Source organism: Dreissena polymorpha, chromosome 10 (genome assembly GCF_020536995.1).
Source record: "Dreissena polymorpha isolate Duluth1 chromosome 10, UMN_Dpol_1.0, whole genome shotgun sequence".
NCBI lineage: Eukaryota > Metazoa > Mollusca > Bivalvia > Myida > Dreissenidae > Dreissena > Dreissena polymorpha.
In genome coordinates this window covers 46,311,981-46,337,501 of record NC_068364.1, presented here as the reverse complement: position 1 = coordinate 46,337,501, position 25,521 = coordinate 46,311,981, and the positions used below count along the sequence as shown (strand labels likewise).

Sequence of the window (25,521 nt, the reverse complement as noted above, 5' to 3'; positions counted from 1 at the left end):
CAGTTTATTTTTTTAGTAACAGCGATCTTGCCCTTGACCTATCAAGCCCCAACAACAATCACAAGCTCCCGTAATGCTTGCTGTATTTAATGTTTCAGCAAGATTGTTAATGGAAACTTATTTTGGAAAACATATATATTCTGAGGACCGTTCTTTACAATTGTTTCATGCAATCTTTCTTATTATCACTCTTAGTGGACATTATAAGCCCACGGTCAAGTCATCAAGTTTTATGATGATCCAGTGTTAAACTATATGATTTGAAGAAAAGACAATGTTAATTTTGCTATTTGTTTTACTAAAATTGCCTTAAGCGATTAGGTTGGTTATTTGAAATCACTAAGATATGCGAATAAACTTTAGTGTCAAGTTTCACGATAATCCGATTTTCATGGACACCGTCCAATCGCCTGCCCGCAAAACGTTCTCACATAATTTCTTTCCGTTTTTAAAGGGCTTATAAAAATGGCGTTTAAATATTGTAGAAACTGTTCAGAGACTTAACGCATGTACTATTAAGAGCATCTGAAAACCGACTGTGCCAATTAATATTATATCCCTCTCATGTACTTTCCAGTCCAGAGGAACTGTGTTTAAATACTTCATCGCACTTATCTTGCAAATTATAACAACTGATCAAATAGCAATCATTATTTACACATGTGTTTGAAAACGAACGATATAACTGGTGGAAAATTAACTGCGCTGGCACTACACAGGAAATCTTAAATGAGTTGTCTCCCTTTAACTAATGTTGTATTTATACTAAAATGATACCGGTAATGGTGGCATAGCCAGCGTGTGCAAAGCAACAAAAAAATACACAAAGATAGATCAAGTTTAATACGATATTTTCCGTTTATGTGAAATACATGTTGTACATTTTGTATTAAGTTTGGCAAAACAAATGCGTTTTATTACGCATATTTTGTTATGGTTAAAGACAACTATTTCTTCATTTTAAATATACCTGGTTTGCAGTTATCTCCTTGGATACGTTACATTGTCCATGATAAATGTATTTGCTTCAAATATGCACATGTTTAGTAAATCTGAGACCTTTATATACAACAAACAACCAAAGCTCCATAACTAAGTATATTGCGAACGCCAAAGGTAATGTAATAATGAAATATTAAAATATACATAACCTAATAAAGATTAAAATATACCTTTTAACATACAATTCTACATATTCAAAAACATGTTTGAAGTAAATAACAACACGAATATATAATTTCCTCTGTTCACCACTACTGAATCGCACACTATATTATCGCGGGACTATTGCCCAATAGGGTTGGGTAAGGGAGTAGTTTCTGACGAACAACATCCTTCTGGAATCACGTGCATGATAAAACCCAGACGAGGCACCAGCAGGCGCATCGGATTGCAATAAAGGATTTTCATCAGAACACATGTGCAACAATGTTGTGAATTACTGACATGTAATGGGACACTTATTTACAACATCTTTTTTCGTCTAAATGGACTCTTATCTGCAACTTAATTTGTTAATGGGTGGATGGGTGACGGATAAATGGTATGATGGGGGGGCGTTTGGGGGGTAGTGTTTGGTGGATAGTGTTTTTTTGTGCGGGTTGGTTGACGGTTTGTTCGGTGGGTGGGTGGGTTGGTGGTTGGATTTTTGGTGGATTGATGGATGGAACTATTGTTGACGATTTAGAAAAAGCGGTTTTCTACCGTATATATAAGTTTTGTTTGTTTGTTGCATTATGAACGGTTTTTGAACGTGTATGTTTATCATAGAAAATACGACTAGTGATAAATTTATTATTTAATTCAATTAATAATATGGCATATACAAGTACACATGCAAGGTAAATGTAAAGATTTTATTTCGATTATCTTTTACGTTTTAAGTACCAATGTATACACCTGATGGATAGGAGCAGACATGTCACACAACCTTCTATTGCAAAGTATGGGGTCAAACACTAAACACTTCCAAAATGTGAGAACTCTGCTTTACCCTTGATATATTGCGGAGTGGAAATTCTCGATACGATCGACTTCTGTCTAATAATTGATTTGTTCAAATATTTATCAGGACCTTATCACGTTTTGGTAAATTGACAAAATTGATAAGCATTTTTTTCGTATTCGCACATTTTCGCTGGAGTTATGATATTTTAGCGGAAACGACAATTCGTAACATTAACCATGCTCTAAAATATCAATTATATGCATCTTTTGACGATTTAAAAACGATAAGTTATAAAGCGTTACAAAGGCGAAATGATTGAATAATTCGGAGGGTTCTGTTATTATCGTTATATTTTGGGAGACAACGAGAACACCTCTCACTGTATGAGCAGGGATTGTCGAGTGGTGTAGGTGCTATACTTTTACTCCGAGGGTCAGTGGTTCGAGCCGAGGATAATTCTTTTAATCCTTAAATTATTGTCTAAGTCCGAAAATAATTAAATGCATGCTGAAATGGCATCAACACGTATAAAGCAAAATTAGGCTTTATGTCATCAAACACTTTTCCTTGTGTGAACAATACCTTGAAATATGTATATGTTTGAAAGCTCTGTGTGCGAATAAAATATATACTATATCGTGTCCTCGATCAAAAAACGTTGAATACTTTAGTCCAGATATGATGATGATGATGATGATGATGATGCTGATGATGATGATGCTGCTGCTGCTGATGATGATGATGAAGGTGATGATGATGATGATGATGATGATGATGATGATGATGATGATGATGATGATGATGATGATGATGATGATGATGATGATGATGATGATGATGATGATGATGATGATGATGATAACGATGATGATAATCATAATGTGATGATGATGATGAGGAGGAGGAGGAGGAGAATGATGATGATTAGGATTAGGATGAAGATGATTAGGAGGAGGAGGAGGATAAGGATGACGATGATGATGAGGAGGAGGATTAGGAGGAGGGGGAGGATCTGGAGGAAGTTGAGGATAAGGAGGAGGATAAGGAGGAGGAGAAGAAAGAAGAAGGCAATGAAAACATGGATGTAAGGATGATCGAAATGATATAATTATGAAACTCAATTTTATATAATGAACGCTTTTACCAAACATGGATCGCACTATCGTGTTCATCACATAGGTTTAGATTACACCAAAATGCGTTGCGGTTAGGCATATTCATCTTCTCATCGCTTAATTTCTCTACATGTTTTCGCATTTCGTTATTGTTTCCTTATTCCAACAATCGGAGCGAACCTTAATTAAAGTTGTTTTTTATGTATGATCGTATATCGAGTCAATGTCAGCGTAGCCAAATACATGAGTAAACCAGGAAAGAAATAGGATATAAAGTAAATGACAACACATTGAAGTTAGATTTTATTTCAAAATAAAGAACCAAAACTTATTTAATTACACACAAGCTCAATTATCCCAAAAAAATCAAGTACCCAAAGGTATTTCATAGAGGGACAATATCAATAATATACAAATTAATTAGTATCACACAACAATATCAACCATGTATTCTCCAAAGCCCATGTATATATGTTATCAAAATCTACCATTTTACATATGAAAAATCTTATTGCATTTAAGCTTCTTTTTGAATTCTTAATTTACAATGCATTTTATGAAATAGTATATTGTTCATGTAATAACTATTTAAAAAATTAATTAATCCATGTTTTTACAATATACATGTAAATCACCATAATTTTTTGACAATATAAACCTCGTTAACATAACTTGGAATTCTGATTTTATTCATTCTCAATGAACTTAAAAAAAATCGACAAGTCCACGGTGTTAATGCACATTCGTTGAGAAACTAAAACACACGTGTGAGCAGCAGTGGCATCAGCAGTAAAATGGCCATGAATTTGATCTGTCCAGCTCCGCTACATCCTCCGACCGTGACCTTCACTTCAGTTGTACCGGCCGCCGAAGAACCGCTCACAGTCGCGGCGGTTGCAGTGATCGTTGTTGTGTAACTGCCAGTAGCGCTAGTCAGTGTTTTGGTCGTCGCAACCTTGAGCGCGCCAGTTGAGGTCTCAACAGTCAGGTCAGTAGAAGGAGCTAGGTTAAACAATATATATATAAATATTAATATAATTGTTTTGCTCCATGATTTACCATAATGTTGTTCACAATTAGTATACGCCCGTTTCTTGACGGGACGTATTATGGGAACATACTTGGCAGATGTGGCAAGCGGGCGGACGAGCGTTTGTGCGAGCGGCATAATCATTGAATACTCGCCAAACTTTTCAGACATGTTTGATGACATAAACGGAGACCAAAACAATAACAGGCCAATGTACAGTTGATATTTTTGAATAAATGTCGTGTATTTACCAAAAAAAGAGAAATTCTCCGTTTTACGTTCTTACTTTTTTTTCTCTATATTTCTCTACATTTCTCTATATTTCTGCTCAATACCTTTTTATTAAGTGATACGCTTTAAATACACGTCAATGTTTAAATGTGTGTTAACTCGTTTAATCATTTGTGGCATAATTGAATGTTCCGTTAAATAAATAAATTTAGATCTTTTGCCTCCAAATCTTTAGAGCTAAATTGTTGTTATAAACACTTATATAAATTTTGGTTCAAAAAGAAAATGTCTTACCATTAGTGTAGGATACGTCGTCTGTGCCTGCAACAGCATCAGCAACTTTGTAGGTCCCAATCACAGTCCCTGTTGATAAAGAGATAAAGCATTTGATTTAATACACAATTATTAATTATAGTACAAATAACTTCAATGTGTGACCATATTTAGAATATGTCACTTATGCACTGAAATACACATGCAGGATGACATGCAATGCAGTTATCTTTTACAATAACAATACCATTTATATACAATAAAAATGAAACATCTATTGCTTTGTGCTATCAACCTTCAATAGATCTAAAGGGTTTTCATTCTTTCTCGATATAACTTCAATTAACGTACGCTGTTCTTGAGAAAAGATGATGAATCTGAAAAAATCGACCTGTTTTGCAAGTAAAAGCATACTATCGAAACATGTACATTTTAAGTGAATATTGATTAATTATTTGAAGTCATCACAAATCTAAAGCTTGTTATATTGCCTATTATTTTGGGCTGTACAAAAATGTGTGTGTTGCTGGTTATACGATTTCCTTCGATGAATGCTGGAGTCTTTTGAGCATTCCGTGAATATTCGGCAACGTCTACGGAATTATAAAAGCCAAAATGGGTGGACGCTTTTTAATATAAGCTTATTTGGTCTTTAAAAACAACAAAGAAAACGCTACTTTTCAGTAAATCCAGTAGGAATTAGCTATACCTCTACATTGAAAGATACATTTTTTAAACAAGAGATACTGAAAATAGAAATATTCAGCGTCTTCAAGCATTGCAATTGGATGAAAATATGTATACCTGCAACAGTGCCGTCAGCTACACAAACTTCGTAGCTTGTCTTTGCAAACTCCAGCTTGTTTGTCACAGTTAGGACGACTGTTATAGTTGCAGTAGACGGCGCTGTATCGGCGCCGCTATTAAATTGAAATAAAATCAGATTGTGAAAGTTTTGCAGAGGAAAAGAACACTCCATACTGGTGTTTATCCAAATCACTTAACAACTGTTCATTGCCTTTTTATATCAATTTATTAGTACTTGCTTGATGAAATCATTTACCATTTATCGTTGATGCCTAAGGCAAAAACAATTGTAATCCTAACATAATTTGTATGTATGTAACTAGTTATGTGACAATGAAATACAATAAATAAAATAAGATAACGCTAAATATTGCAAAACCTCGAGGGCAATGTCATATATATATATTGCATTGTATTTCAATATTCGATGTGATTTCATTTCATGAAGTTTAACATGGCGTTTGATCTTTGCGTAAATAAATGCCATACATGATCCTTTCAACAATCATTATGGTTGAACCTTGTTTGATTATCATCTGTAATGCATTTTATCAGTTAATATTATCGATGAGTTATTGCAGCATCCTGTCTCCGAAAGGACAAACAGACGGAAGTAAATACAGATATAGAAGGCATAGGTGTTGCAACCAGGGATTAAATACAGGTCGGAACTCACTAACAACTCTGTTTACATTGATATACACTGAATGCTTGTTGGTCATGAATGATATACACGTCAGACTTGCGTGCGAGAGACTTATATACAAATAGCTGATGTGTCACTTACGTTATTTTGAACGTGTATGATGATTTCACTTCCTTGTCTAAGGTTTTAGAGGCTGCCAGTTTCACAACTCCGCCAGTGAGTGTAGCAATCGAGTCTGGATTGCCATTAGAAGCAAATGCGAATGTAACACCTCCACTCGTCTCACCAGTCGTTGCTGCTACCGTGAAAAGTGTGGCTGTTTCCACATTCGTTTCTGCAAGGCTTACTGTTGCTGTCCAAGTTGCCCCTGATCCCGACAATGCCGTCGTTGGTGATGTGAAGGTCACGGCACCATCTAAAAATAAAAGGTTTATTATAATAGAGTTCAATTTGCGATTCGTTTCAGCAAAATTATGTATGCAGTCTCCCAAAGGCATCTATTTGATTTGTTTTAATAGATGCTATTGTTTACGACAAGAGTTTTTATATATCAGAAGAATAATTGTTCTAAAGAGTTTTTATCATTAAAATGTGTTATGCACACACTATACACGTGTAATACAAATTTCAATAAGAAGGAAAGGATAAGAAAATTGTATAAATTGTTTTAATTAATTTCTTACATACAAATAAATGTCAAGAGTATTATGTCTTTCAAATACACAGTATGATAGTATTGTTTATGAAAAATAAATTGCTGTACTAATTATAGACGAATTATTATATTGTTTCAATACAATTATGGTTATCCCACTTTTACAGCGAAGTCGGTTGATTAAAACCGTGTTTATTACATTTCGGCTATATTTAACGGCACGACTATTATCAACGGCACGAAATGACGTCACCAACTGCGAAACCGGGACTACTTTTTCCCACGCACTCGTCACCTGTATTTGCCAAGTGCATCAATAATAAAAACAATCTCATATGTTTGTCAATCTTAATGACCTTAAAACAAAGAAAAGTAGTAAAAAAACGTGTTTGTTGTCATTTATTTTCATTAAAACCTCTAGTATTAGGTAAATGTAACACTGTTGCAAATAGGTTCTTTTGTTGTTGCTCCCCTTTGAAGAAGTCAGTTCGAGTTGCTCCCCTTTTACCGTAGAAAACAATCGTCTGGACCAAGAAATACTTTGTTAATTTACAAGCTGTACTCGGATATGCGTCCATCTGATTTTTTTGTCAAGTTAGCACCCTTTCTACCTGGCAATACGCACAAATGACACTTCATCCCAGTGGTTCTTGCGTCAACAATTGGGTGTCAACAAGCTAGGTCAGATGCTGAAGGCCATGGCAAAAGACGCCGGCTTTTCTGATCACAAGAGAATAACGAACCACTCATTTCGCAAATTCCTGGTCCAAAAACTTCGAAATGCAAATATTTAACCCACTGAAACCATTGCCATAACAGGGCATAAAAATGTACAGTCCATAACCAATTATTCCAACATATCTGTTGAACAGCAGCAAAAGTGTTCAAACATTCTTTCTCAGTCCAGTAAATGTAACGATCCAACAGCTTCCTCTTGTTCACCTTCATGCACTGAAACTATGGCCGAAATGCAGCCTAGACAACCACTGTCTACCGTCGAACAAGTTGATCTTGATGTTCGCCCCACATCAGCAAATGTCTTTCTCTAGTTCAAACAACTTTGCCTCACAATTCTTTGGTGCCACTTTCCACATTCAAAATGTTAATGTATATAATTAGCTGAAATCCAAGTTATCTTTGTTATTTCGTCACGAAATAACCACATATTATAACAAAGAAGCAAATATTGTGCACCTCGTGATCGACTTGATAGTTTGATATCGAAAATGAATTGTGTGTGGTGTTAGGCGACGTTGTAAACAAATGTAGTTCCTTGTATATAACAACTTAATATCATATTGATATTATAAAACTTTAAGATTTGCGATTCAATTTGATTAAAATTGTAATTAATTACGCTCGATTCTTTGCTACAGAACGATATTCTGATTAAAAAAAAAAGATTATTTGATCAGCGGTTATTTTTGGAACGCGGAGTTGCACTACAGTCATTATCAAAGTACGACAAACACTCATGAAAACTAATTTTGTTTAAAAAAAAATAAGTTTACTGAATAAAAAGTGGGATAAATAGAATAAAATGTCAGTGTTGATTATAGATCAGGTTTATCCTGCTCGACACGAAAACGAAAAAGCACTAGCCAAGGCTCGTGCCTGTGTGAGTAAGCAGATCAGCTTTTAGAGACTTTTTTTGTTTATTTTTACAAACATTTGATAAGGACTTAAACTCAATTATAACTTCTTAATGATCTTGTACTGGTATTTTGCAGATATCATGCATTTATTTGGCAAAATGTATCAATTTGCATAGCCAATATATATATATTTTTATTTTTCGCTTTTCGCTCGCCTGTTATTTAACTAAGAATAGAATAAAAATATATTTATTTTTATTTGGCTTGCTCGCTCCATTTTTGGGAAGCAAAAATCCGTAGAACAAAGCATCAATTTGTTGTGGCTTTAACAATATTAGTTTAATAATGCGGTTATCATATATGGCCATTTTCGCAGACTCAGCTCTAGGTTCAGCATAGTCAGGTGCACAACATATGTGACAGCGATTTATTAGGCGTACACACACTTAGGTTTGACAAAACCCGATCTATCTTTTTCATACCGAGTCTTTATTTTGGCATAAGGTTTTGATAACATTCGTAAATTTAACACTGAGTTTGCAATCATGAGTTCTACATTCCATTGTATTCACTATATTAATATGCATAATTTAAACTAACTGAAAGATAATGTAACGTAAATATTGTGCATACATTATTCTTGATAAAAGGTGCAAAGTACACGTGTCTGATAACAATTTATTGCATAAATATGAATAGTCGTGACCAATTTACTCTCATTTTTCGCGATGGTTTGAATATTCTAATGAGCTTTTATTAAATGTAACTGATTATTCTTTAACAAGTATCTTCCATTTGTTTTGTAACTAAAACGTTTAATATTCTTTGAAGAAGAATAAAAAACTAGTCAGCAATGTATGAATGATACATATTTGCAAACGAATTAGTTTACTGATTTCAAGTGTAGTAATGTATAGCCTGGTTTTGTTTACTGACCAATTAATCGAAAATCCCATTCTGCTTTAGTTTACTTTATTTTCTTATTTTCTTCACGGAAAGTAGTAAAAAATGTGCATCATGAACAATATTCTTCGAAGCGGTTAATGAAATGTGACACAAAAAATAATCGGAAGATGTTTGCTTGTCATACATCATGCTTTATAAAAATTGGAAATCGCACGTATTTGACTAAAATATGACACAAAAATATTAAGTTTTGTGCGACCTATCGTCTCTAATTTTTCATGAAGAAATATATATTGTCACGAGATTTGATTTAAGGTTATTAAATATGCCCGTTTCGCAATAAACCCGTTGTTCATTAATCGTATAGCAAAACGGGACGGAGTGTCTGATTGCAATCTGTTATTTTTATAACAACCCGTTTTGCAATAAACACGTTCTGCAATCAAAAATCATCCATGTATTAATTTATTCATGGGTTGTAAACGTTAAAAAGGAAGTTACACATCTAAAAAACAATATTTCAAAAAGGATACACAACTGTAAGTTGCGACTAACAACTTAAAGGCATGGTAGGTGATGAATTCCGAGATTCAATACGATAAAAAAAACACAGAATGTGTACAGAGAGCGATTTCAACTAATTTCGTACTGAAGTGAAGATAAGTGAAATTATTTAACAGAAAGAAGTTTTAATATTTTATTGAAAATTGTGTTGAAGAGTTTTATTGCAATGTGTTTTCAGACTTAGTTTTAATAAGACATAAGTTTACGTTTCGACCAAAATTCAATAGACATTTAAAGTGATCAATGCCATGAGTAAAGATTCAACTACACAATGACATCAATTTCCTCAGTAATTGTGATACAACAACTCAAAATGTATATAGTAATTATTTTCAAAAGAAATTTAGTTTAGTGATGAAAACCCAGAAATGCAATAATTGTATTGCGAAACGGCTTGTCGCTTCTTATTGAAATTTATATATTTAAAACAACCCGTTTGCAATACAGTCTTAAAAATCATCTTACGTGTACTAATTGATTGAAATTGATTTGACACGCTGACATGAATGTTTCAAATGTCGTATTTACGGATTTTCTTTATTTAATTAGACAAAATGTTAGTTTCGTCTGCAAAATAAAAAAGAATTAAAAATGATTAATTTCATGAGTCAATGTGAAAGAACGATGCACATTCAATATGAATAATGATTTTAACATATACAATGTATATAAAGAATCAGTTCAACGAATTTCGGACTTAGATTCAGAAAACGCAAATATGCAATAATTTTATTGCAAAAACCCATGTTGCAGTGCATTATTGCAATGAGAAATTTTTATACAACCCGTTTTGCAATAAACCCGTTTTGAAATAAACGCGTCACACATGTATATTTATTACATTTTCTTGGAAACTGTGAAAACGAAAACTCGAATGTCGTATTTAAGGATTTAATTTGTCCAAATAAGAAAAAAGTAAACGTTCCGACCAAAACAATCAAAGAAATTTCAAGTGATTTACCCTAAGATTACATATGAAAAAAACCGCAGAATATTAGTATAAATTGATTTCAACCAATATGAGAATTAAGTGAAGCAAACCCAGAAATGAAATAATTTAATTGCAAAACGGGTGGTAGTGTCTTAATGAATGTGAAATTTGTAAAACAACCCGTTTGCGATAAACTCATCCCATATGCATTTATTAATTCTAGTGAATTGAAAACATAAATAGGAAGGTATCGAATGGCAAACTTTTGATCGGTATTTGTCATGCCTCAATGTTTGTACATGTTAACTGACTTTTCATGAGCTTGTATTCTAAACCATAATACAGATTACCTGCCCCTTTGCCATATCAAATACCCTCTTATGAGGTACATTCTGCAAAAGGTTAGCCAATTCATTAGAACGAGTGAGGAGTCAAAAAGTACGGATAACCAGCATTGTATATCAGACCTTGTGAGGCTTTTAATCTGCCTCCTATATTAACTGTATATCATGTCCTATGTACGGCAGCCACAGTTGTTTATTTATAACTGACATGTACGCGATGCAGTAGGCAGATGGTATAGCGCCTTGCATACTTTTAAAAAGGAAGAAATTTGATGATTTGAAATCCGCGATGTTAATTGGAGAAGCTTAATAAATATGAGTTTAAGATATCAAATATTACAAATTAATACCTATCAGAGAGCAGTAAGAAGGAGAAATTTATATATTTATGAATGTCATTACCCCCACCCACGAAATAAAAAAGCTATATATAAAATATATATATATATATATATATATATATATATATATGTATTTATTTATTTATTTTATTTTTTTAATTCGGCAAACTTACAAGAAATAAATTATAAACATATATATATAACAACAAAAAATGCCAGACGATTTTGATATTGACGATGTTTGCAGGCTTTCAACTAACATAAAACTAAGAGGGCTATAACGTTTGTATCGGTAAATAAGTTAACATGTACGAAACAAACATTAATGCATGCCGAATACCGATCAAAAGATCGATATACAAAACTTCCTTTTAATTTATCCAATCCATTTTAATTAAAAAATGCATGTTTAATGATTTCATTGCCAAACGCATTTTTTGCAAAACGAATAGGTTGCACAGAATTCACATTGCATTAAGACACGCCAACCCGTTTTACAAGACAACAAAATTATTGCATTTCTATTTGTCTTCGATGAAGCCCTTAATTACTTGATATCGTTTTCTTTAAACATTCTGTGTTGTTTAAACATATTTACACTATTTATTCGATATGTTATTCCCTTTTATTTTTGGTCGAAATTCACACTTCTTTCTTATTTTGAATCCATACCATCTTAAGGTAGATACCGGCAATTTTTTTTCCATTTTTAGTAACTGTGATCTTGACCCATCAAGCCCCAATAACAATCTTAAGCTCCATGTTTACTTGCTATATTTAAAGTGTCAGCAATATATTTTATTTAAAATCTTAAAGTATAAGCAGAAAACAACATGACAAGAAGCAGACAACATTTTTGGCAAACACAAATACGCTAAGGATCATACTGAATAAGTAGTTCATGCAATCTGGCTGGTTATCAAACTTGGTTGAGATTGTATGCCCACGATCAAGTCATTAAGTTTTGTGATGATCCAATACAAATCTATCGGAGTTGGGGACAGGACAATCTAAATGTGGCCATAGTTTTTACAAACATACCTAATGCGTTCTAGCTGTCTATCGACAATGGCAGAGATATGCCAATAAATGTAATTGTCAAGTTTAATCATTATCAGATTTTAATTGTTTGCGTTATTTAGCGGACATCATTATCCTGGACGCCGTCCAATCGACAGACCGCCAAATATACTCTATAATACGGTCTCTTTTTGAAATGCTTCTTCAAATTCGTGATGAAATATTTATAAACTGTTATATACTTAATAAATGTAATAATTAGAGCTTGTTAAGACGGACCGTGCCATTTCATATGATATCCATAACATGTACATTCCAGTCTGTGTTTTAATATTGGATTGTCCTTATCGACGTTCTGATCAATCTTACAAATTATAACAACGAAAAAAATATTAAATCGCAATAATTTGTTAAACATGTCCTAAAGAGGTGATACAACTTACAGATAATTCAGTGCGCTGGTACTAATCACGGAAACGGTAAATGAAATGTCTCCAATTAAATAGTATAGTATTTATACTGATTATAAAACTGATCATGGAGGTAAAGTAAGTGTGTGCAAAACAATGCTAAAAAGACAAATATGGATCAAGTAAAATACGATTTTGATCTTTAAGTGAAAAACGTTTGGAATACTGTCATATTTGTTTATAGTATTGCACAAAAAGCGCCATAATATGACTAATCACTAAATAATGGCAGACAACTATTTCGTCAGTTTATATAAATGTGACATGCAATTATCTCCCTTGAAACGTTTAAGTAATATATGTTTGCAAAATGTTTAAGGGTAATGATACATTTATGTACATAAAACTTACTGAAGCTCCATAACTGTATTGTGCATTCCAAAGGTAATGCAATTATAGTGAAATATGAGAATCTGTAGAAACCTTAATAAGTTTTAAATACATGTTTTAACAAATATTTTACATAATCGACTTCATGTTTGCATACAACATAAACGTAGTTTAATAATTTCACATGTGCGCCAGTATTAATTGTCTTCTTTTTATAGTGGGATGACTGCACTATAGTTTTGGGTAAGGCAGTAGGGTCGGACTAAAAGGCAAGTCAAGACAAGACAAATATTTATTCAGACTTTTACAGTGCGCATCGTCTAAACACTAGTCTAAGATACTTCACTTACAATTATGTTACAGAGATAAACATAAATATAATATAGACATAAGCAACATCGTATACGGCTACGAAAATACCAGGTAAAATACTTATATATGGAGGATAACTATTTGAAGTTAAGTTACAACATTAGAAATATTATTTCTTAAAATCAGAGCATCTTTTACAAATTTGGCTAATTTAATAAGTTCATATTTATTCGTTGTATTCAGCAATTGGTGGAATTTATAAACAGAAGGCTTATAATAATAACATTTCTTTTGGTAGTTTCTGCTAATATCAGTGTATAAAGGACATTCACAAACAAAATGAAACTCATCTTCGACATCTAATTCGTTACAACAAAGGCAAAAACGTTCGTTTCGTGGTATATTTTGACCAGAATATCTTCCAGTTTGAATTTTAAGTGGCAGACTCGCAGTTCGTAGCTTTGTGACGTAGTGTCTTAGTGATTTAACTAATAAATCTATATAATTTTCGGAAACAAACATATACTTAGACACACGGCACATATCTTAAATAGAGCTATTTTCAACAGATCGAAACCACTCTTGTTTATAAGTATCAATAACAACATGTTTAATGTGGTATAAGTATTTTAACATCGTCAGAGCTTGGATTATTAAACACGTAAGACAAACCGTAGGCGTCTAACAATTTGTTTCTATTAGATACCCAATTAGTACGACAGTTTTTGCGACAGTTTTGGCAATCATTGTATATAAATTGATTTGTAAATAATGATTATCAGTTTGGATTAGTTTAAACCAGTATTTAACCATCTTAACATATTTATGAATAAATGTGGGTATCTTCCTAACTCACCATACACTACAGCATTACATACATTTTGCTTAACGTTTAACAATCGTTTACAGAACTTTAAGTGTACCCTATCCAATTCCTTTGACTTTGTTTTACCACATATATAACATGCGTTATTCAGTATTGATCCAAAAAAAGCATCGAATAGCTGACATTGTTTTTTTGGTTTCAAGTCGAACTCTTTAAATTTGTTAAATAATATATTCATAGCTTCATGTGCTATCCACATCAATATTCTTGATTTAACTGAAATTTTCCAATATAAATAAAACGGTTCCACAATAATTAAAATCATTAACTACTTATTTTTTCTAACCTTCAAATGTCAATGTTTCAGATGGAAATAATCTACCCCGTTTGGGAAAACCATTATTTTAGTTTTATCAGTATTAACCTTTAATCCCCAGCATTTACAGTAACGTGATGAAAGATCAAAGTATTTCTGCACTTCCCCGGGCGATTTACCGATTATGGCCATATCATCTTCGAAAAGCAACAATATCAATACAATGCCATCAATACTTAGACCGGAAGAGGGGTCATTATGTACAAACAATTCTAAGTCCTGTACAAATAGGGAAAACAACAAAGGGGACATAACTTCACCTTGCCGTAAATCTACAGCATACTTAAAATATTCCGAGTATTATGAACAATGCTTAACACATGACTTAACATGTTTATACATATTGTTATTAGTCCAAGTTATTAACCTTCTATGCCGGCTTTGTATATTTTAAGCCATTATGCATTTCGATAAACAGTATAAAAGCATTTAATCATGTCAACGTATATAACATAAAGTCTTTTATTTTCATTTAAAAAATGTTTGAACCAAGGACATTAAGATGTATAAAGCGTCAATTGTTGAGCGCCCTTTTGGGCGGCCGAAATTATCTTAAAGTTACTGCAACAAAATCTAATATTATAATATTAGTAACAACTGAAGTAAATAGCTTAGATATACAACTAAGGGGAAAGGAGGGAGGGAGGGAGGGACGAATGGACGGACGGACGGACGGACGGACGGACGGGCGGACGGACGGACGAACGGACGGACGAACAGACGGACGAACGGACGGACGGATGGATGCATGGATGGATGCATGGGTGGATGGATGGATTTGGGTTGATGGATGGATGGATAGATAGATGGATAGATGGATGGATGGATGGACGGATAGTTGGATGGACGGATGAATGGATTGATGGAAGGATAGATGCACTATTATGAGGACTAAGACACATTTAAGCGAGCTTCAAACTTTTTAAAGCTTTACCCTATATATTAGATTGCTTATTCGTTTTCGTTTTCCTATGGCTGAAATTATTTCTTCTTACAATTCGTTATGAAGCGCATTTTATTATCTATTCGTTTCTCCACAGTTTTAATAATCTTGTTTGCGAAGCTACAAAATTTAAAAATTAACATCGAACATGCGCACTGCAACACGCTTATAATATAACCGCAATTTTAGTGTAGCACTGATTTATCGTAGAACGGTAACATGCTACAGGTGGAAGTACGTACCCTAGATAGTATATGGGCCCAGGAGCCCAATATATTCAAATAAATATATAACATCATGTTAAATGAGAGAAAAATTGACAAAGAGCCATGAAAAAAATCCCCACCATCTGATATTAGAATCATAACAATTTTATTAAGTAAAATTTATCTTAGACCTGTCTTCGCGGGTCGCAAACATGTCAAAATAGTTTAAATCCAAAGTATCCCTTGGTACTCTTATAAAATAGTGAACAACCGTTCAAAAAACTCAAAGTCGGCCGATAACCAAGCACTATTTCGAGCCCGTTTGTTCATCCGAATAAATCTTGGATGTACCTTCAAACAATATGTTTGAGTTTTCTCCCCTTAATCGATAGCTCGCGTCCTATTCATTTAAAACAACGAGACATGTCACGTATTACATGCATTTGCAACCACTCACCCCTAAAAACTAATTCCAATATAATGAGGACGACTAAGTGTTTTTCATTTATTAACACTTGTCAAAGCGTCGTTATTGTTGTTGATTGGATGATTCTGTGCCTGACTCTGTCAGTGTAATGCACTGCTAAGCCGGATTAAAAAGCGATGGCGACTTTCGTATTCAAGTAAATCAAATTTAGGGTTAAAACGTTGTTGCAAAGAAAACATAAACTTTTGGAATTAGTTTTTAGGGGTAAGTGGTTGCATATGCATGCAATATGTGGCATGCCTCGTTGTTGTAAAGGAATAGGACGCGAGCTATCGATAAAGGAGAGATATTGATATTGTTTTATTGAAGTCCAAATTAATCACAAAACTAAATGCTAGACTTTCCTCAAACCGGCCCTAATTGTTTTTATCATGATGAAAATGACAATAAAATGATAATAATGAGCCTGATACATGTAGCGGTGGATTTTCCGTGCCAATCATAATGACTGCATTGTTTTTAATGATTATATTAATATAATTGGCTTTAGTTTTGGTAGTCGACATACTTATTATAACGGTGGAGATGATTGTGATTATGATGTTGGTGTTAATAATGACGATGATAGTGGCGGTGATAATTATGAAAGTGGTAGTTATTGTGAGTATAATGACTATAATAATGATGAGGAGAGGGAGGATGATTACAATGATTATAATGACGATGATAACGATGTAGATGATGATAAAGATGTAGATAATTAAAAGGAGGAGAAAGAGAAAGCGGAATAGATGATGATGATGATGATTATAATAATAATGATGATGGTGGTGGTGGTGGTGGTGGTGGTGGTGGTGGTGGTGGTGGTGGTGGTGGTGGTGGTGGTGATGGTGGTGGTGGTGGTGGTGGTGGTGGTGATGATGATGATGATAATGATGATGATGACGATGAATTTTTCTTCAAATATTGATTAAAATAACTCTCGTTAATATGCAGTCGCCGCTCTTATTGATATAAGTATACAGTCAAAGACAAACTCTGTAGGGTGCGGCTACTTAAGACTAGTTTTGCATTCATAAAGTGCACGTTTATAAATCAGCGCTCATATTTACGAAAGTCCTTAAAGTTTGAGAAGTTTATTTACACATGAAATGTCTTGCACGTGTTATTGACACTTGATGAAGAAATACGACCATAAGTGACTCTTGAATGGGATTTTGTATAGTGTAATAAACAAGTTTTTTTTTGTATCTATTCAAATTAAAACAAATATATCAAGGTCTATGACAAATGTCATGTCAAGAGTTGGTTCCAATTTGTTTGACAAGTACTCTTCGTAAGCAGTATCTTTCTTAAGCACTTTATTGTGTCATTCATTAATTAAAATATTTCGAGATAGAAAAACAAACAATATATTATGCAGCAGTTTCCTTCAAAGAGTTTGATTCATATTAAATGCACCATTAGTAAATGCAAAAGGAAAAAATAACAGACAATTTAATTGTATTAGTTTATATTGAAACATGATATGGACAAGTAATTTGTAAGATTCATAAATTATAGCTAATAATTACAGCTGAAAAGGGGTCGTGTATACAGAATGGAAAATGACAATTAAAAGCAGTGAAATTGATTCAATTTACACTGTTACTTTATATTTAAGCAAGCGAAATATTTCTCCTTACTTAAAACAACTTCCAGAAAATGTCGTTCAAATTATAAATAATCATCACTTGAAATCGATTAAACAGAACATTATTTTAAGTGTTTTTCGTCGAAAACTTCGTAAATATGTGAATTACTAATATAGCATTGAAAACACTCTACGAGCTTTAAAGCCCGAGTTTTGCTCCTTCAATTAGCAGATATTATTTGGTTTTAAGGGTTATCTCTCTTCCATCATCTGTTCTGCTTTGCCAATAAAGAAATGTTCGTCTAATGTACTAATAATGTTTACACGAATATTGAGTCTCTCATATTTCTTTTAGAATATGATTGTGTTATTGAATGTATATGTATATATTAATATGTATCATGAAGAGTGAGACTGAAATAAACTATTAGACTATTAAACTTTTTAAATTTATTTGAATAAATTGGCTATAAATATTCGTATATGAACGATGTGCACGTGATAATATGTAATTGCACATGCATGATGTATCCCACGTTTAAAAGTAAATCCGTGTGCTTTTCGCAATATATTACATGTGAATTTTCTGTGAAATAGGATCTGTATGCGGTACTTTATGTAAAATGTCTTTTTTTATATGATGCCCGGTATGGGAAAACAGGGCTTAATGCTTGTGCATAAAGAGTCGTCTCAGATTATACTGTCAATTCCGCCCAGACTGATAAGGAACGACGCGTTCTGCTCCTTTTTGTTTAAAGGAAGTCTCTACAAAACGAAAATCGAGTATAGGCGGAAACTGTCGTCCCTGATTAGCAGGTGCGGACTGCACATACAAATCTTGGACAAAACTTTAAGCACATGCATTAAGCCCCGTTTTCATTGAGCATAGCTAATGTAATGGAAGTGTTTCGGCTGTGCTGTGGCGGTCATGTTATTACTTCGCCAGTGTGTTTATGTCACCAATGACGTCACGAATACGATGTTGTGACTGAAATACTTACTCTTTTACTACATATTTTATTATTTGTGTAAAGTTAAAGATACATCCTGCATAATAAGCGTTGTCTGCTTTTCGAATACAAGCGTATCATAAATATGCCTCAATTCCCGAGTGTAGTTTAGTTTAAACCTATTTATTTTAGCTTGATTGCATCGAAAGTCTCAATCTTATTGAAACGCTCTCGAGTCCGTTTCTTGGGCCTAGAACCAATACTTGATGTCTTTGGGGAAATCTAAAGAACGCTTCCACAGTGGGGATCGAACCCATGACCACCCGGTCGCTAGGCAGACACCATATCCATTACCCCACGGCGACCTCAATGACCTCCCGAATGTACAGAGCACGCTACAAATACGAGGATCGCGGTTTCGTTCCGGGCCCATGTGTGTATTTGTCTTTAAATGATTATACATCAATTTTCCCCTTGTAACACTCCTTTAACCCATTTATGCCAAGCGTCTAGATAAAAGGCCTTGGCAAACAGCGTAGACTCAGATGAGACGCCGCATGATGCGGCGTCTCATCAGAGTCTTCGCTGTTTGCTTAAAGTAATTTCTGTAAGAAATATTCTGAATATAGAAATAAATATACTAGACATCACTAATTTTGGAAATAAATTGATCCAATTTAGAAGGATGGGAGAGTCCACTAGGCATAAATGGCTTAAAAGTAAGATTTGAAATTAATAAGTTCAGTATTCCGTTACTGAAAAAAATGTCAGATTTTTGAAGAGATAAGCTGTTCACCGCGATATCACTGCAATACTGTTGCTCATTTGGTTGTTGTCGACTCAGATACTACATACAAGTTACTCGGTTGCCCTTGAGTATACTTGAATGTACCCCGGTTGAGGAAAATACGCTTTAAGACAACCGGACATACTCCGTGGTACTTTTGGTATATTTTATACTTAAGGAGTACCCGCGCTACTTTTAAGTAGAACTTGAGCCGACAATATGACTGTAATACTGCTGCTTTCTGGTCACGAAGGAGTAACCTATCAAATACTGTGATACAGGCTTACAGATAGTACCTATTACCCGCAACACGGGCCTATTTTTTTTTCAAAATAGAGTATAAAATAAGACACTTTTAACATGCCTCTTTTTTACTTTTAAGTGTACGTAACATTTAATCACGCGCTAGCCATGAATGATATCACATATCATGCAGTCTTCCCAAACTGTTGTTTAGGGATTCCTGAAAAGGGACAGAGTGGCCTCTTTCGCGAAAATATAGTCGCATGGCAAACTTTGGTCAGTTTTAGTGCCGTAATTATGTTGTCACTATTAATCTAAATATACTTGAATTCAATCATCGATTTAGTATTATTTCGTGAGGTATCATCTTTATTGACTATAATTTGAATATCACATCGAAAATAGCCAATAAAACACGTTAGGCGTTATTACCAGAAGATTGGCAAATAACACCGTGTGGAGCATTACCATAGGTAATGATTGTAAAAGGGAAGGCAACACAAAGTAGAAGTCATTACAGAGTATCTAATTTTTCCAAGAAAATTCGTCCCCAAGCTCGCAAAGGCCGGCGCAATTATTACAAAATTTCTGAACTCGTTTAACTTAATATCATATGGATAGTAAACTCTTTTTACATCTCATATCACCACAACATATGCATTCTATTTTACGATGCAAATGGTCTTACTTATCTAAGAAATTTCAAATCAAAATGAAGCGCACAAAACAATCATACATCTATTTGGCTAGTACGTAAGAACTTCTACCAAAGACAGTGAAGATAATTTTTCATTAAATTTATCCTTCCGACTTTGCTTGTTAAAAAATACTTATGTTATCCAATACAAAATTAAATATTTAATATAACTGTTGTTTAAGTACATGATATTCCGTTAAAAGTATCAAATAAATCAATATACTCTTTATAATAAATCAATTGATCCCCGCCCAACTGGATTATAAAACAGTCATGTACTCTACGGATTCAAAGCGGATAAAGCGAACACAGATCACCGCACTCTGGACCAGCAGACGTTTTATTGTTTAACCCATTTTTGCACAGTGGACTCTCCCACCTTTCTCAATTGGATCAATTTATTTCCAAAATTAGAGATAATTAATACCAAAATCTTGATCCGCGAAACTAAATGACTGATGGACTGAGTGAGTGACTTTGCGATTGAGTGACTGACTGAGTGTGTGACTGACTGTAAGTGAGTGTTTTAGTGAGTGACTGACTGACTGAGTGATTGACTGACTAAATGAGTGATTAGTATGCATCTATTTAAAACGTATTATTTTCTATTAAGGCATTATTCCCGCGAATATATCTATTCATACGACCCACGAACACCATGTTAGTGTTCATGTGTCGTATGAATAAATATCGTTGCGGGAGATTAAATAATAAAAACGAGCATTTGGTATCTACACACATGTATTTTACCATACCTGGCTCTGAAATTTCGGCCATTGCCACAAGGAACACTGATGTTTAATTGATAAAGTTTATTTACGAAATAGTGTACGAAATTTTCGTTGATTTTGAGTAGTAATGTTACTTTAAAAGGTTGCTGCATTCTTATCGAAATGCACCATTTAACATCAATAATTCTTTAACGGTTCAATATATCGGAAATGTAGCACCGGAATCGGGTTCAGGTGGACAAAATCACATCGATTGGACTATCTGATTGTTTAATTTCACTGGAATTTAAGGTATACTGGATTTTGAGCTTCTGTTAAAAGTGTGCTGCATGCTTATCGAATTTTACCATTCAAACTCAATAATTTTTTTTCGGGTCAAGATATCGGAAAATTAACAACGGATTCGGACTCAGCGAGTCAAATTCATATAGATTTCACTATCTTATTGTTTGATTTCGATGGAGCGAACGAGAGAGCGAGCGAGCGTATTTCAATTGTGCACGTAAATTGGACTTCAGTTGGAAAAGGGTGCTTAATGCAAAACATGTTTTGATTATAACTTTTTTTTTTCTTTTGTTTTCAAATTTTTATACAACACTATAAACTGTTTATGTTTTATTAAAAATCAAAAAAAAAATTGTATTATATGATACATATGTATTTTTTTATTTTTTATTTTTTTTTAATGATAACTTTTGAACGGCTTTAGATATCTTAAACATTCCAACGAATTCGTGATCAGCGTGGTCATATGCATATAGATTTAAACATCTGTTTGTTTTATTTTAAAGTTTTTTTTTTCAAACAAGGTTATGTTTCAAATGTTACGGACATGACATTCCGCATATGTCGCTTCAATATCATGTTCTTAATTCTATCAAACAGTTCTGCATTATATAACACTATAGTAAAGAAACTAAATCACTCGCGTTATGCCAAAAATGAGTCTGGGATTGAACCCGGATCGCCTTGGTGAGAAGCGTGTATACCAACCACTGCGCTGAAAGGACATGCACATGCGCAGCCCTGTTTCCCCAGAGCGAGGCTCATTTTGTCTTTCAAATGAATTGTGCTGATGCAGTACTTACTGGTTAGCATTTCGTGACAGCTGAGATATAGATATAATAGGGTCGCATGAAAGGAAAACATGTTATATTTGTTAATGCAGCATCAGCATACTAAAACAATATCCCGGAAAAAGAAAAATAATGCATTTGAATATCAACCGTACTTTTGTTTTCACAACTGACGACAGAAATAATTCGATTTACGATGGGAATCTAAATTGAGTATTTAGTGCAGATGCGTTCATACGACACAAAGACACTATTTTGTTTTACGGATCATTTCGGCTTAGCGGACTTACCAGTCATGTATATATCGAATATAATATATATATATATTTTTATAAACAACTGGAAGCAAGATGAGTTGCAGATAATTGGTCAGTAACCATATTTTAAATTACTATTTTGACCTGTTAATTCTTTTCAGCTCAATCCATCAGTGAAAAATGCCCATACTATCACTTTAATGCATGAGCGGTTTGCACAGGATAATCTGGGACGACACTTTACGCACATGCATAAAGCCCGGTTTTTCCCATTATGCGACTCATATCTAATGCAGGTCTTTCGAGTTTTAAATAACTCGGAAAGCGAAATAGGTTTGCCGAATGGTTTCCATGGGTGAATCTTGGCCCGATGTTCTACAACGCGGTCGTTAGTTACGAATTTCTGACGACATTATCAGTGTGTTCTTTAAAACAGCAACCGTCATTGATTGCTGTTAAAATCGTTGATTATACACTGATTGATACACAGGACAAAATGCTCGGTACATTCTGGGAAAATGAGAAAACCCACGTCGGGTCCAGCGGCATAATAGTGACCAGCCAGGCAGCCTCAAACATTTTACTTAACGCAGTTATTACCGGTAGCCTAAACTCACAATTTTGATTATGGATAAAAATATTCAGTTTCGGTAAATTTCGATACGAATAATAAGACATGTGTCGTCATTTCATGTTGGCGTTTTGGCGCCCTTCTCTAAGCACGCTCCCACAGATCGGACGACAAATATCGCCATTGTCGTATCGCGCTCTTATTTGCCGTTGTTTCAAAAACGTCAAAACGACAAATAGTTTAAATGTGATATGGCGATTTTTTGTTTTATTTAGCATTTTCTCTTTTGCGCACGAAAACCCACAAGATCACCAGTATCACGAATCTAGGCCACTTTAGGTCCATCGTAACGAGATGTTTGAGTGCAACATTGTAGTTTTGGCAGAAGAGATTGACACATGAGTAGACTTCACAGTCTTATATGAGAAATGAAGAAAACATATTTTTGTGAAAGCGGAACCGGTAACAAAATATCACGATGGTTGCTGTTGCTGTTTAGCATGAGCAATTCAATTAAATGAAAAATGTACGTGAAATTATGACCAAGAATATTACTTCTATAGATTTCGCATTTCGTTATTATTTCCTTATTCCAACTATCGGAGCGAACCTTAATTAAAGTGTTGTTTTTTTTCTTTATGATCGTATATCGAGTCGATGACAGCGTAAGCAAATGCACAAGCAAACTAAGACATTAAACGTAAACAAATATCCAGTAAATTTACCTGAGTACTGCAGCAAGCACAATATCACTACCAACCCTGGAAGTCCGGTCATGGTAAGTTTCTCACAGGCAACAAATCGAATGTGTCTGAGGCATGGTGCTGCTGGTCAATTTATACAAATGTCAATCACTAGAAGTCACGTACGCGGTTTCCATGCCAAGACACAAAACAAAACTTATGTTGTGACTACTATTGTCTACCCTAATAACATTGGATGATAATTGGTTTGATGAAGGGACTTTGTTGAGTGACAGGGTTGTGGAGCTTCACTGAGCCAATCAAATGATCGTTAACAAAAGCTGTAGAAAAATTATGCTGACTTGCTGATTTAATTTAACAGCGTAGCCGACATTACTTCTGAAATACCCCTTTGTTTTAACAGCAATTAGAGCCAAGGTCCTATCCCGTGTAGAAACTACTGGATGATGTAAAGCTGACGGGGCGGCGCCTTTTTCCACGGATGAAATTTGAGTCCCTTAGATTACGGACTTCAAACAAACTTGAAAGGAAAATAGGAGTTATCTTGATTTAAGACATTGAAAATTTGAAACAATTCAAACGTTTTCGTTCTTAAGTTAAGCCTATTTTTTTCTGTTTCTGAGTACTGTATTAATGATTTGTTTCCGGTTGATACAATACAACTAATCACATTCACGATAGAATATGTTGATATCAGATTGAACGTTGATGCATTAAACAGTTGGTGTAACGTTATAAACAATTAATTCAAAACATATATGTTTGCTGTCCGACTTGTTTTCAGATTTCGTTTTCAAATTTTGAAATTGTCTTCAAATGCAGTATCACTTGTATAATGCTGTAACAGTTTCAAGTTAAAGATAAAATAAACAAAAACAGTTTGCCTTTCCGCAGTAGACCCATACGTCTTCAGGAGCAAAAAAGAATCTACTAAGTGCAAAACGGATGTTAGTTTTAAAACGTAAGTCATTTCTTTGTTTAAATTGTTTTCAAAAAGTATATTAAAATAAATAACGGTATGTTAATGATACGAAATAGAAACTTTATTTGAAATAACGTTTATATATAATTTTAATAATCCATACATATTTTATTTCTCGCATATTTAATTACTGTTTAACTAAACAAACACACACTTAATAAATGCATTTCAAAGTGAAATTAATAAAGTAGTTTTGGATTTTCTATAACAACAAAACATAATCGAAATTTGTGCCAATTTAGGTTACCTATCCATAAAATTACATTACATTTGCAAAGGTACACATGTACTGTAAACAAGTAAAATTCGTGAATTGCTATTTATCATTTTCCATAAAAATATCGATAGTTGAACATATCTTAGACAATAGTGCGTTTTTTATTTTAGTGGAAAGTATTGATTCCAATATTTTAATCGATTACCGTTTTTAGAAAAAACTTCATTTAACGAAAATTTGCATAAGTGCGTTAACCGTTACAGCGTATCGGACAAAAATACATTAGATTGCCATGTATATGTACTAAGGAAAAATAAATAAATGTATTCAATAAATCTTATTTAACAGAAACTTTTTCAACGGCTACATAATATTTC

At 33.7% G+C, this 25,521-nt stretch overlaps 1 protein-coding gene across 1 annotated transcript in view; it reads right to left on the bottom strand.

Moving 5' to 3' along the window:
- Positions 1–3,521: 3,521 nt before the first annotated feature.
- The window catches only part of LOC127847460 (uncharacterized), a 33,603-nt gene continuing 11,603 nt past the window's right edge, over positions 3,522–25,521 (bottom strand). Inside the window, exons 2-5 of the mRNA XM_052379383.1 lie at positions 6,192–6,465; positions 5,402–5,517; positions 4,619–4,687; positions 3,522–4,065 (exon numbers count right to left, since the gene is read on the bottom strand). Of these exons, the coding sequence (XP_052235343.1) occupies positions 3,818–4,065; positions 4,619–4,687; positions 5,402–5,517; positions 6,192–6,465 (707 nt within the window). The 3' untranslated portion in view covers positions 3,522–3,817. The remainder of the gene's footprint in view (positions 4,066–4,618; positions 4,688–5,401; positions 5,518–6,191; positions 6,466–25,521) is intronic.